Source organism: Aptenodytes forsteri, unplaced genomic scaffold, assembly GCF_000699145.1.
Source record: "Aptenodytes forsteri isolate BGI_AS27 unplaced genomic scaffold, ASM69914v1 Scaffold2, whole genome shotgun sequence".
NCBI lineage: Eukaryota > Metazoa > Chordata > Aves > Sphenisciformes > Spheniscidae > Aptenodytes > Aptenodytes forsteri.
The window spans coordinates 12,291,955-12,305,930 of record NW_008795695.1 but is presented as its reverse complement, the minus strand read 5'-3'; the positions used below and the strand labels follow the sequence as shown (position 1 = coordinate 12,305,930).

General features: G+C 42.0%; 1 protein-coding gene across 1 annotated transcript in view; it reads right to left on the bottom strand.

Moving 5' to 3' along the window:
* Positions 1-4,445: 4,445 nt before the first annotated feature.
* ABCG1 (ATP binding cassette subfamily G member 1) overlaps positions 4,446-13,976 on the bottom strand; it is a 59,608-nt gene continuing 50,077 nt past the window's right edge. The window contains exons 10-14 of the mRNA XM_009283000.2: positions 12,690-12,858; positions 11,811-11,911; positions 11,183-11,341; positions 9,552-9,670; positions 4,446-8,153 (exon numbers count right to left, since the gene is read on the bottom strand). Coding sequence (XP_009281275.1) covers positions 7,925-8,153; positions 9,552-9,670; positions 11,183-11,341; positions 11,811-11,911; positions 12,690-12,858 — 777 coding nt within the window. The 3' untranslated portion in view covers positions 4,446-7,924. The remainder of the gene's footprint in view (positions 8,154-9,551; positions 9,671-11,182; positions 11,342-11,810; positions 11,912-12,689; positions 12,859-13,976) is intronic.

Genomic DNA, 13,976 nt, shown 5'->3' with positions numbered 1-13,976 from the left:
TCTTTTCCTTAAATTTCCTTTACTTTTACCGTAATTCAAGAGCATTTTTTCCGTATTTTTAAAAATTGTTTAACAACTAATTCACATTTGTAAAGGTTGGTACAATTATCATTGAGGCCAGGAAAGCTGGTTTTTGGAAGTAATAGAAAGGAGCTTGTGTAGTGATTTGGGCTACTAAAATAAGATACAATGGGGTCAGAAAAAAAGACATCACAGATGCCACTGAGGTAAAAAACCCTGTCAACCTTATAAGTAAAGACTTCCACGTTGCCTTGCGATCTGCTTAAAAAGACATTTTAGATTTTTTTCTTCTTGAAAGAGTAAAGCACACCCACGGATCCAGCACATTAGGTATTCGGTAGCTCAAAGAAGTCTAAAAGTAATCCCTTCACCTCTAACTACCTCTCACTGTTCCCAAGCAGCTCATTTTTACACCCCACATGGACAGCAACCACAAGTATCTAGCAATAAGCACACAAGGAATTGGTAAGCATGGGCTGAGCTGCATGGAGGCCCCCAGAAAGAAAATGGGTCGACAAAATCTTGATGTATCTTGAAGGCATAAACAATGCAGAGAATGCAGGCTGGCAGGCTGAGCCATGGGGATTTCTTGTGCCAAAGGATACGTATTTTGACTGGTCACCCTTTGTTTTACAGTGCTGGCAATGGGTCTCAACAGAAATCTAAATCTTTTAAAGGAAGGTTCTACAGTTGACAACTGCATAAAGTTATGGTTCATTACAAGATGTCAAAATAATAAAAACACTGAAGCTAGATTTCGTGCTCTACAGTACCATTACCCCTTCACAAACTCTACATGAAATGTGTACAGAAACAGAAATACGCTAACATATGCACAGAATTAAAAGGAAACTTGTTACGCTTGCAGGCTCAACCTGCAATTTTTGGACATGTAATATGCAGAATGATATCCAGGGTTATAAAAACCACTCAGTGGGATACATTACAACAATCTCTTTATGTATTATGAAAACAGGTATTTAAGAACAGGACAGTAGGAGTTGATCCCTGAAAATGCTACTGCCCCTGTCCACAAGTAGCAGAGCTCATGATTAACTTCAGTGACACTCAGCACTTAACTTATGCACTCACTAGTGCTGTGTGGCAGGATTAATAGGACCTGTGTCACGGGCACAGCAATGATCAGCCTGTCACAAACTGCTACAGAGGACATGACACGGTGTCATTTTCTGCCTACTTCTAGTTCCCAAAGGCTTTTCAAAATGCCTTTGTTATTATCATACTTTATAAATGGCTTTCCATACAGAACTAAAGGAAAGAAATTCCTCAGCAATTGCACCCTGTTGACCTGTTCTGGTATGAAAATGGATATACACGAGAAGATCATTTTCTCAAAGAAAAAAGAACACATGGGGCAGCATCTCTGCAGCTACCACTGAGATCTCCTCTGCAGAAATACAGACCGATTATCTACCACAGTCAACCTGCTCCGGAGGAGCCTAAGGCTAGCTACTGCCAAAATCAACCTCAATGTTTTCTAATACTCCTGCTTTTGGCAGGGATCTTTGCTGCCCTGTGTGAATGTTAAAGGGAACAACAATCCTAACACTCAGAGTTCAGGGCAAAGTCCAGACCTTTTCTAACTTACAGTAGGGCTACAGAAACAAGGTAACTTAAAACACCACATCTACTTGTTAAGTGTGCCATGGCACCCACAATGCAAGACCAGTTTTAACAAGTTTCCATTTTAGCAAGGAATTGCTTGAACTTCCAGCTCCAAAGGTCTGAGCTCCAAAGCTCTAAGCGCCAAAGCTTTAAGCTCTAAAGTTTCAATGTACAGGGGCTCATCTCCTCTAACTTGACGTGTCCAGAGCAGGTAGGCAGACTATCTAAGGTACCTTCCTCAGCTCCCTTGATCCTCAGTGCAAGAGTTATGTACCTCCCTGAGGGCAAACCATACTTTTTTGTCACATTACCTAATTCCAAATCTTCTGCCAGTGCCCAAAACACATGCCTAAGAAAGACCACAAAGGAGACGCTAAGTTCAGTGTGAAGAATTGCCTCTGCAGCTGCCTGTCTAGTCCCCATTAACTAGAGAAGGAGCTTGGGAAACCAGAAGAAATGCATAAACTACCACGCAGTTAAGTCCAGGAAGCTGAATTACACTGCTAACATTTCAATTTATCCACTTCAGGGCTGTTGCAAAAACTGGAGCCACATTGGCAAAATGAGGATGATCCAGTTCTGCTCCAGCTGACATTGCTCTGAACCCCCCTGGGAACAGGCACAACTTCAAATGTGGCAACTGCTATAATAAAACTCACCGCATGGGCCAGAATTCAAGCCACTAGGGAAAATACTTCAGGGAACTACGGAAGTACCTCAGGTCCATTTGTCCTGGAGATGGCCATTTCCTTCCTTTTATTACAGAGAAAAGTAGATGATTAACTTAAGACTGGGCCTCTCGTTTTTAGACAGCTATGGTTCTGTGAGATAAACCGTGTCCAAAAACACTATCCAGTTGATGAAAATGAGAAAGAATTTAATTTCATTGGCCGAATCACGGTATCCATAGTTAAAAGCAGCATGCATGTAATTTCCTCTTACTCCACACCTGGATCCTAACAAGTAGGCCAATGCTGCAGCTGGCCACCTGCACCCAGAGCTCTGCCCATGCGTTCAGAAGGAAGCTCTGCCTCGCTGCTACTCCTGCAGCTGATGTCCTTTTCAACCATGTTCATACTGCCTCACAAAGCTTGGCCCAAAACAAACACAGGTCAAGAGAACTGTTCTGTTTGGGAAAGCATTCGAGCTTGTGCTTACATCCCACTCAACCCAAGACAGCTGATGCACTTCAAAATCCTCTGTGAATGAGGATACACCAGAGTAGAGCCAGTGCCAGACTGGGACAGAAAATGCTGCGCTCAACCCCGGTGAAGAAGACTCCAAGCCAGCTTCTGCTGCACTAAGATCAAGGAGCATCAGAGCAGATCCCACAGGTATCAAAAACTCTCCACAGAACTAACTTGACCCCAACGAAGGAGCTGATTAACCAACCCTGCAGTGCTGGTGGGCTCTCCTGCATTACGCAGGACAAACACGTGTGACCCTCTCTCCCACACAGCCACCAAATGAGACTGGACCTGAAGCTCAGTGAGCGAAGGCAACGTGGAAGAAGGTGCATTAGGCTGCAGAAAGAGGTACGCATGCCATTTGCACCCTCCTCACACACATTTTCTGAGGAGCTCTGTTTGGAAACAGCATCATTGCACCTCAAGTCTCTCCCTCTGCCCTTTGTTATCGTTCCTGAATATGATCGTCACAGAGCAGAAGACAAAAGAATAAAATCATATTCCAGTAAGAGTTAACACTGAAAAATAATTAATTAAGATCCCTTCCTGCTTAGTTTGGAAAGCAAAAATAAATGCTGACAATGTTCGTAGGTAAAGCAGTCCTGGATTGGCATTTCTAGCACAGAAAGAAAAAAAATAGAAAGTTCCTTTTTCCTTACCGAAACTATGCAGATAACAAAAGCAATTATGCAAAGCAACAGTAAATACACAGAAAAATACACTCATCTCCATGCTTGATTTTCATTCTCCTCTTCCCCTCAAAAGAAGTATTTTGTGATTTGAAAAGATTAATTCAAGATCACTGTAAAGCTGTAATCTCCTAGAGACTAACCCAACGCAAATGGATTTTTCAGTATAGTCTCCGAGTCTGTTTAGACAGCCAACATCTCAGCCTTCCTGTGCAATACAGCCCTCACCCAGCAAAGCACTTAAGCCTGGACTTTATTTTAAAGACATTAGTTGTTCTTTTGATTCACATGAGACAATGGAGATGTGAGAAGTTATTAAGACACTTAAGCACTTTGTTGGAACAGGGCTTCAAAGGATCCCATTAGAGTCGAAAACATCCATCTAGTGCTGAGTAAATAGGACAGACAGGACCTCCTCTGTGAGGATCACTGGGGTGGTACAGGTCAGTATGTACCACACTGCTTTCAAGAAACAGATGTTTAATGAAATATTCACTTCTGTTGACAACATAGACTTTGACATAAAAGAGTAGATCAAAATGCCATTCATCGGATACATCTAGTACTTGGACTCAAGGGTTCATTATCTCCCACTTTACATAACCAGCTCTCCCTATTATGTGTATATATATTCCTCTCCTTTAATGAAAAAAAGGTAACTTGGGCTCCAAATATTAAGGAGTGGACAGGATTTCAGCACCAGATATTCTTCTGTTACCCCCTTTGATCCATAAAGATGCAATTTTTTCTATTTCTTATGTGAGTAGAATCTGCTTTCCATATGTTTTATTTAATTGTAAATAATAATGTTTTAAGTTCTTTTTAAAAATTTTCAGGGTTTTTCAGATTATATGCAAGTTTCCACAAAGAAAAACAACAAAAAACCATTTGAAGCACATAAAAGTCTTAACTGATGCACACAGTAACCAAAGCGACATGCACAAAGGAAGTCCAAATAAAACAAGACGGCCAGCAGAACACAAAAGTCTCCCTGCAGTCCCAACAGAAATCATACATTCAGTCTTCAACAGACCTTTAAAAAACCTTTAGCCTCTTATGCAACTTTTAGCCAGATTGTGACTGGTTCGAATGGTAATAATGGCATCGATTTCAACCAGTTTATGGCTATTTATATATGGCTATATAAATTGAGGATGTGAAGTCTTTAGAATCTTGCTGGCCTCATTATTCTTCCACATGAAGCCTCCAGAACTTCACAATGTGCTTGCTTCACGCTACAGCACGTGCATGCTCAGTCCATTAACCTGGGAATGCATTTTATACCAGCCTGTTAGAATTTATTTCCACATAAATAGAAAAAAGCCAAGTTGAGACTATGTTAAAAATCTTTGCAGTATATGAAAACATAATTGGGATGGACTTTACATACTCCTGTCGCACAGTAGTGGCAAAAGAGATATCATTAGTTAATTTTGGAGCTAAGGAGGGAAAGAATGATTATCTCATTTATGTGTAGCACTGAGTTGCAACAGAATTAATTTATTTCTTTACTGGGATACTACAGTCTGAAAGTGTTCCTTAGAATAGTAACTTTCAGCTAAATGCTGCCAGCAGATGGCTGGGAAAAAGTGTATCTAACAAAAAAAGGAGTGACAAAAAATATTCCAGAGCATGCATTTTTTTAGGAACACCTGTGGAGGACCAGACTTTTGGCTACCATAATACCATACAAAGGTACAGTACAGGAGGACATGTTGCAGACTAAAGAGGTAAAATAAGAAAGTCTACAAACAGAGGAATAGGCACAGATAACAAGACAGTATCCAAGGAACTCATACTGCTAAACTGGTCTAAACGGGAGAAGACAGCATTGTCATCGTGTAAGTTAACAGTGTTGAAATGTCAGCAAAGTTACTTCATTTGGTAAATTGCAAGTGATTTTCAACGTGGTATTTGGTAAATGGTGTTGGTAAACACAAAACATGAACCCTGAAGGTATTTAATGCCATGGATGTCACACTCATACTCAGCTAGCCTGCGGCTGGACCAGCAGTGTGCAACAAAAGAGTAATTTGGCAAAGGTGGTCTTTTGTCTGCTTGCAAAGAGCATTTGAACTTCAGCCTGTAACATTCACAAGTATTTTGAGAGTCTTGAAAGAATCAAGGCACGTTGTGCCAAGGGATTTCAGCTTGTGACTTATTTAAAAACTGTTCACAGTTACGAGCACTATTTAGAACAGCCAAAATTCTTAATTTCTCCTATCTGACAGCCATATAGGCCCATACATGCTTGTGATTATGCCTGGAGAAGCTGCAGAACTGTATAAAAGCTCTACTGGCTCCAGGACATTTTGTGAAACACCAGCAACAAAACTATGCAAAGAGGTTGTGTAAGGATTTTTTTTTCCTTCTACAGTAAAGATTGACCTTGCTTTCACAGGTCAATCTTATTTTCAGGGAAAGTTCAGCTAACCTTCCTAAGCATGTGACTTGACTTAAAAGTTTTCCACAACACAGTCTTAATTCAAGCATCCTGAGTTTAACAGATACATGTGGTCTATGTCTGTATTGGTAAATTAAACAGAGCCTGGGCACGGGCCAGGAAAACTGAGAAGCAACTGTCTTCAGTTCTAAATGGCAGAGCTGCAGCCCAGCACAGCCAGAGCTTTTCCAGACAATGTTTGGGCTCTGTTTAGAAGTTAGTACAGGACAGGGACCATTCCTATTAGTCCTAGTTGTCTGAGGACTAACAGAGCTGGCCCTGGCACTATTTAGTTTACTAGTATAGACGTAGCCATGGAGTCCTCAAAAACAGTCTGTGAATTGTGACTGCTGGTGACCAGCAGATGCACAAGGTCTCTCTTCGTCTACTCTGTCATGAGCTGCTGAGCTCCTGAATGGTTTGCTGACATGGAGCTCCTTGCAATCTACAAGACTTCAGCATCCTGATAGGAATACTGCATTCATAGAATCTGCAGGTCTGACTCGGAGGTCTGTGATGCTAAGGTAAATGCACAGTAATGGCAGAAGGTAGTGGAATTTGCAGAAGGTCACCAAGGTGTCCAACATGAGTATGGGCCCCACAATTTCATTTTGGGTTGAAAATCCAAACCCATGAAAATCCGTGACAAAATTCACATCAACTTAGAACCAGAATTCCCCCTGCCAAGTTTACAAAGGTGAGATATGCAAAACAAATGCACGCTTCTTTTAACGGTTTCATTGGTGTTTAGATCAATTAGCTATTAATTCCCATGTCGCACACATAGACTTCGGGATGAGAACAAAACTGCTTGGCATAATTAGACCTGCAGTATTACAACATCATTTGTATATTTTGAGGCGCGTCCTACAAGTAGTATGTTGCAGATATAATGAACACTGCCACATGAGGCAGTCACAAGTGTTTTAACACAATACCCCAAGCTTTGAGCTGTGGCTAGCTCTTGCACTCCATCAGGCTTTAACAATCGCTCAGGCTTTAGGGATAGATTCTGCTTTCACAATTTAAGAAAAAATGAGCCTTGGAGTGCTTTGATTTTTTCATTCGCAGGAGGTAGATCAAACAGATAATGAGCAGAGTTAGTATTTTAAATATCACAAATATTGAGGATTGAAAAGACACTGCAAAAGAACATTTTTTCAATCATTCAGCAACAGCTTGAACATGTCTGAATGCCTGTGCTATCTGTTGTTGCTTCCAAATATGGACTACAGGTTGAGTGCAGACTCAGAATTTGCCTTTTCCTCCTATCATTACAATTTTCAGATATGAGACCAGCTCGACAAGTAAAGCACCAGAATTCTAAATTTAGACAGAAACAAAAATAATGACTTGAATCACTTTAGGTTTGTTTTAAAAAAGTATCCATATTAAAAAGATCTCTTTAACTTATTAATTAATACATCTACAGACTTTTGGCCAGAAGGGGTAATTCTGTGGAAAAGACTTGCAAAATAATACATAGAAAACTGCAAAGATGAAACTCTGAATTTAAAAAGATGAGAGAATCCTATTTTCTTTGCATTCCCCATTTTGCACCTCATTACCTTGTCACCTATAGATGACATTATACTATTCTGGCTACAAGGACTAGTATTACCTTACCACGAAATTGTTTTTCATAAGGAAAGTTCCTGCAGCCAGGCTTTTTATTACAGTTACACTGCCTCAGTATTGATATTCTCTGGTGTAAAACTCCCTTCTATTTTTTTCTTCCTAGTTAAAGCTAGAAAGTGTAATGAAAGCATGACCCAACCCAACTGGACTGATTGGCTTAACACTATATGTCCACTATCCCATTGTGGTTCTCTATGGGCTAGGTCGTAACAGCATCTAGCTGGGCACTGGAGACTGGCCTGCCACAGTGAGACAATGTCAAGTGCCCTCTATAGCATGTCTAAAGATCTTCCTACTGCATTGTTTTAGCTGTTTTTCCTTTACCTCTCTGCGCGGATTTTGTATCTGAGAACAAAATAGGCAATTAGGCGCAGAGAGAAGAAGAAAATTCCAAGAACAATGAAGTCCAGGTAAAGTTTGGCATTTTCTACATCCAGTTCTCTCAGAATGGCCTCTGATTTTTGAAAATGGCAAGTATCATCTTTGTCACAATGCAGATCTTCTCGATCCAGTCCATAGATGGAGAGAATAACTCCTTCGAACCCGTATCTGGAAAGAAGAAGGACGGATTACAAGGAAAAGTCCTGATGATCTATTTAGAAGTACTCCACCAGCAATACAATCCCTATGAGAGCTCAGCTGGAAACACCGAGGGGTTCAATATCATTCTGACACACATGTCTCGGGGCAAGTTCTATCCCTGTTACAATCAAGCAAATGACATGTCACTGGCATTTTACGTAAGATTGAACAAAGACAGAAGTTTTGTCTTCAACTGCTTCCAGATAGCGTATAGTGCAATTTCTCCAAAGAAAAATGTTAAAATACAAAGCAGATTAATTTCATATTCAGAAATTCCCCTTTTAAAAGTAACATCATTAATTCCATTTTTTGAAACTAAGCAACGGGGATACAATTATGATTTGAAGTCAGAAATATATTAAAACTGGCATAAATCTAGAACATTGCTTCTCTTTCCTTCCATGTGCTATAGTTTCACTGGCAATGCACAATCTCCCCTGGCACTGGGTGCACTTAGGATTTGACTTTGTGAGCAGATACACCATCATGGATCCCATGCATACAATAGCGCCCTCCGGCTTCAGGAGACTCCACACGGGCTAAACAATGCCTTAAGGCCTCATCTTGAATTCAGCTACTAATTCAGGGGGTGCGATCTCTTAATCTTTGATAGGTCTCTGTGTAAGACCTCACTGCCAAATGAGAGGATATTTTAGCTTGGGTTTTCTCCGTAATAGTGCAGCTTGGGCAGGGTGGGGAAAAGGGGGATGGGAAAATTCACCTCACCTAATTTCAGCTATAAACATTTAAGTGTCTAGTCTAAACTATCCCTTCGTGCCAGTCTTCAGAGGTTTCCTGATGGCAATCATCCCATCTTAAGATAGCTGTCTCAGACAGTGAGAGTGACAGACATAGATAGGATATAAAGTGCCTATGGTTCTTAAAACACTAGTTTAGATTAGAGATGACACAAATCCCACGCCTCTTGTGGCAGCACTACTGCAAAACGTAAAAACAGGCCTTTATCCAACAAGTCTACCTAGGATACAGCAGTGATTTATACAACATTTTCTTCCAAAATGAGGTGCTGGCATCAATTTCTCAGCTGGGCATACTGTCCCTATTATTTCAGAAATCCACTATTGCAAAATCCAGGAAGATTTGCATGCTGTGCAACCCCACTGAATTCAAGGGGACTGACATGGACTTGCGGCCGATAATCTGTACTGAATGTTCCTATTTATTTCACATCATATACAACGTAAAATGCAGTGAGATAATGTGGTATATACCATATGTACGTTTATACTCTAAAAGAATGTGCTGTGAACATAGTGTCTTTGGCACTCAAAATAACCACCCAAACAAGCAAAGGCAAACAAACAGCATTTCCAGATGGGAGGTTAATGGCCTCCCTAGCAGTACCTGACATAGGAAATGTAGGACATCCACTGGAGGTATGTTGGGATGGTATCAAAGCTGACAAAAAACCCAGAGAACAGAAGCACTGGGATGGCAGTAACTGGGCCCACAAAAGTGGCCACCTGTGAAGAGAAGGAATAGACAGTCTCTTGTCAGAAAGCCAGAGAAAAGAATAAAAACTAACTTGCTCTTTCATCTGATGTCCTGACCTCCAGTGAGGAAACAAGCCTTTAAAAGAGCCAACTTTCCTTATGGCAAATCCTCTGTTCTGTGCCAAACCCAAATAGGCAATGCAAACTTACTCTTTAGGCAGTGGGGAGCGATGCCATTCAAGTCCTTCTTATAATGCTACTCCCCCAAATTATCACAGTTCCAAATACTAGGAAATAACTCATTTTTTTTGATGAGATTTCTTGTGAGGGGGAGGTGAGCTGCTGTTAGTAGAGGAAAAGGGGTCCCTCTCCTCTTTCTAAACCGTTCTAACTAGTTGATGCCGCCGCTGTGCTGGGGACCTGTCCTTTGAAGGACTTGAACCCACCAAGAAGTTTACAGAGCAAGATGGGCACTGTGATTCCCTTGCTTCTCTGAGTATGAGACCCCTCTTTCTAAATATTATCCTTTCTCACTCACTCCCCACTGAAGACACACAGACCTGCCTCCTCATTAACCCCACATGAACAGTAGCTTCAACTGGTCCTAAAACGTTGTGAAGAGGATAAAGAACATCTCCAGCTGGGTGGCTTTGGTGGGGAAGATAGATCTTGACCCAACTCCAGCCTGTCCTCTCTACATCCCCTCCAGGGCAAAGGGCCATACAGGTATCTCTGGGGAAAGCAGAAGCACAGGGATCATACAACAGGGCTTTGCTGGTCTCCACAGGGTGGCACAGAGATGGAATCAAGCCTTCTACTGCAGAAATCTTGATAGCATCAATGCATATTAATGTCAATATCATCTGTTATCATAAGCACCACAAAACAGATCGGCTGTGGAATGGTCACCTCAGCACATCTCCTGCCAGGAAGCAGGATGGAGTTACACGGCCAGCTTCCAGTGTGACTGTCATGCCAACAGCTGCTTCTCTCCCTCCCTCTGCAGAAGTTTAGTTTCTGGGCAAGCCTTTTCCTACCTTGCCTCCTGCAACCTTTTCGTATGTGTATGGAAGAACCCTCTCCTGAGCTACTGATCCTCATGGCCTACCGCCACTTTGTAGATGCACAGAAATGCATCAGTCCTGCAGTTTCTAGGACCTGCTCAGCCTGGGATGAATAGCAAGCAACAAGCCACTCAAGCAGGGGCAGGCACAGCCCCATTCAGATGGGGAAGGAACTTCAGAGCCTCACATCCAGTGCATGTGTATGCTGTTTAAGTCGATGCTAGTGGGAAACATCAAGTAGCTGGGGCAGGCACAGCCCCATTCAGATGGGGAAGGAACTTCAGAGCCTCACATCCAGTGCATGTATGCTGTTTAAGTCGATGCTAGTGGGAAGCATCAAGTAGCTATATTCAGACCAAGACAACTCTTTGCCTGTCATCTCTCAACAAAGGTCTTGGGGACACAGCAGCAGTCACAGTAAGCAGTCAGTGTTAGGAGACAGCAGGGTTCCTGTGAGACCACAAAACATCATCAGTACCTGGAGGGATGTAGAGGCTGCACCTATGAGAAGACCCAGTGACTGAGCCACCAGGGATGTCATGGTTCCCAAGGCTGCGAAGAGGACAAATCGGAGTGCATCAGATGGCTGTGAAGTCATCCAGTACACAATGCTGCAATAAGCCACAGGAAACATGATCTGCAAGGAGATACACTTGGAGTTAGTCCATTAAAGCCAAACATTCACTGTTACTCTGAATACAATAAAAACATGGGGAGTTCTAGTTAATCCACAGCTCTCAGCCTTTCCATTACGTGACAGGCATGGCTGAAGATAATAAATGCATCTGCCACAGACTATGATATCTATCTTACTACTTGGGCATTAGAAAACAGATCCCACTCACTTACAGTCCTTTTCAATTCCTTCTGCAAAAAAGCAAAGATGGTCATCTGTTTATTAAAGAAATACTGGGTCAGGTCTCAGCTTTTGTTGTCCTGCTGTTTACTCTGAGGGTGCTTCTGATTTGGACCTGAAGCTTCAGCACACACATACGGACAGTTTCTCCACTATTCAGATGGATAAAATACTAGTACTAATCTTCTTGGCAAGTGGAGTAGCCATGAACTTAAATGGTTCTTGTCTTATTGGAGAGTAGAGCATATACCTGAAAAGGAACATCAGCCATGGTTTTGGCGAGGTAGTAGGCTTTCAGGCTGTACCAGTAGTTCAGATGCTCTCTAAGAAATACTCCCATCTCAAGAGGAACTACAGAGAACACAAATTAGTACGTTAGGTTGTCAGTGTGCAATATTGTTGTACATAATAACACAGTTTATCCATATCTAATCCTGCACTGCTGCAGTCCCATAGAGGCACTGGAACTCTGAGGCCTTTGACAGACCAGCAATAGCTTCAATGATTCATAATGAAATGTAAGAGGTCAGCCCTGAGAGTTGCTCACTGTTTAGACTATGTACCAGTCTACTCAGATGATCTGAACCTCCCTTAAAGAGGCTTTTTGAATTAAAAGTGGTGTCAAAACTTAAAGGACCTGGTTACTCCTTTTGGTCCACCAGAGAATCCAAAGTAACAGCGCTCCCAGAGGAAGCATGGAACAGTCCATACTGCAGGTGTTTGTTTCTGACACCACATGAATATGCTGATCTTATGCAGGAGTCATGACTTGGAAGTCCTAGAGAAATTATTACATCCTCCCTAAGACCAAACATGAGCTCATGACACAGCTGAGATGCACTGTCATGCTGTGTCATGCATAAGGGGAAATTCCAGTCCAGGACTGTAACGGTGAACTGTCCAGGTTGAGAAACGCTGGCAAAACTGGGGAGAGAGAGGTGCCACTGGACAAGCCTATCTCTGTTTGCCTCTACACAGCAGTTTAGTGAGTGCAAGATTTATCCCCACACCTGTCTTAGAAGCAGAAGCACATGTCAAACGTTATCTTATATGAAAAATACATTACAACACCCTCCCAGCTTACTGCAATCTCCTTGTCCATTGATGTAACAGTATGACTGGCACTCACATGTAAGGACAGTTGGCATGAGCGCAGCAAACATAAGAAACAACATGGAAAAAAAGAGGAAGCCGGAGTTGCTGAGGACTTTCTTAGCTTCATTGCCAATGCCTAAGTAGAGCAAGCCGATGAGCAGTCCAATGCCAATGTGTGAGGTGATACGCAAGTGTGTCAGGACCTACAGGCAAGGAAAGAGTAGTATTTCTCATCAGAAAGTCTGGGCTCAAAAACAATGGCAATATGACTGAAATCAGATTGCAGAAAAGGAGTACTTATGTCCAGAAGACCTTACATACAGATGTTAATTTCCTACTGGCAAACTGGGCTTCAGCTAAGGAATGCTTACTGTAATGAGCTTCCCAGTGTAAATCAGACACATGGCTATTACAGTACAGAAAATTTCTTCCTGTAAACACAGGCAGAAACTGCAAATGCTGCAACCTGAAATCGTACCGTCTGACAATGACAGTACTTATGTCCAGAAGACCTTACATACAGATGTTAATTTCCTACTGGCAAACTGGGCTTCAGCTAAGGAATGCTTACTGTAATGAGCTTCCCAGTGTAAATCAGACACATGGCTATTACAGTACAGAAAATTTCTTCCTGTAAACACAGGCAGAAACTGCAAATGCTGCAACCTGAAATCGTACCGTCTGACAATGACATGGAGCCATTGGCCCTCATTCATCAGGAGAAGGAGACTCTCTCTCTGACTAAAAGATAAATTTCCCAGAGCAGAAGAGAGGCAGAAAAGGTATCTCAGGCTTGTAGAGCAAACTAACTAATGCCTAAGTAGAGCAAGCCGATGAGCAGTCCAATGCCAATGTGTGAGGTGATACGCAAGTGTGTCAGGACCTACAGGCAAGGAAAGAGTAGTATTTCTCATCAGAAAGTCTGGGCTCAAAAACAATGGCAATATGACTGAAATCAGATTGCAGAAAAGGAGTACTTATGTCCAGAAGACCTTACATACAGATGTTAATTTCCTACTGGCAAACTGGGCTTCAGCTAAGGAATGCTTACTGTAATGAGCTTCCCAGTGTAAATCAGACACATGGCTATTACAGTACAGAAAATTTCTTCCTGTAAACACAGGCAGAAACTGCAAATGCTGCAACCTGAAATCGTACCGTCTGACAATGACATGGAGCCATTGGCCCTCATTCATCAGGAGGAGACTCTCTCTCTGACTAAAAGATAAATTTCCCAGAGCAGAAGAGAGGCAGAAAAGGTATCTCAGGCTTGTAGAGACCAAACTAACTTAACCAGGTATAAATTAGCCTTCTGTGCCTT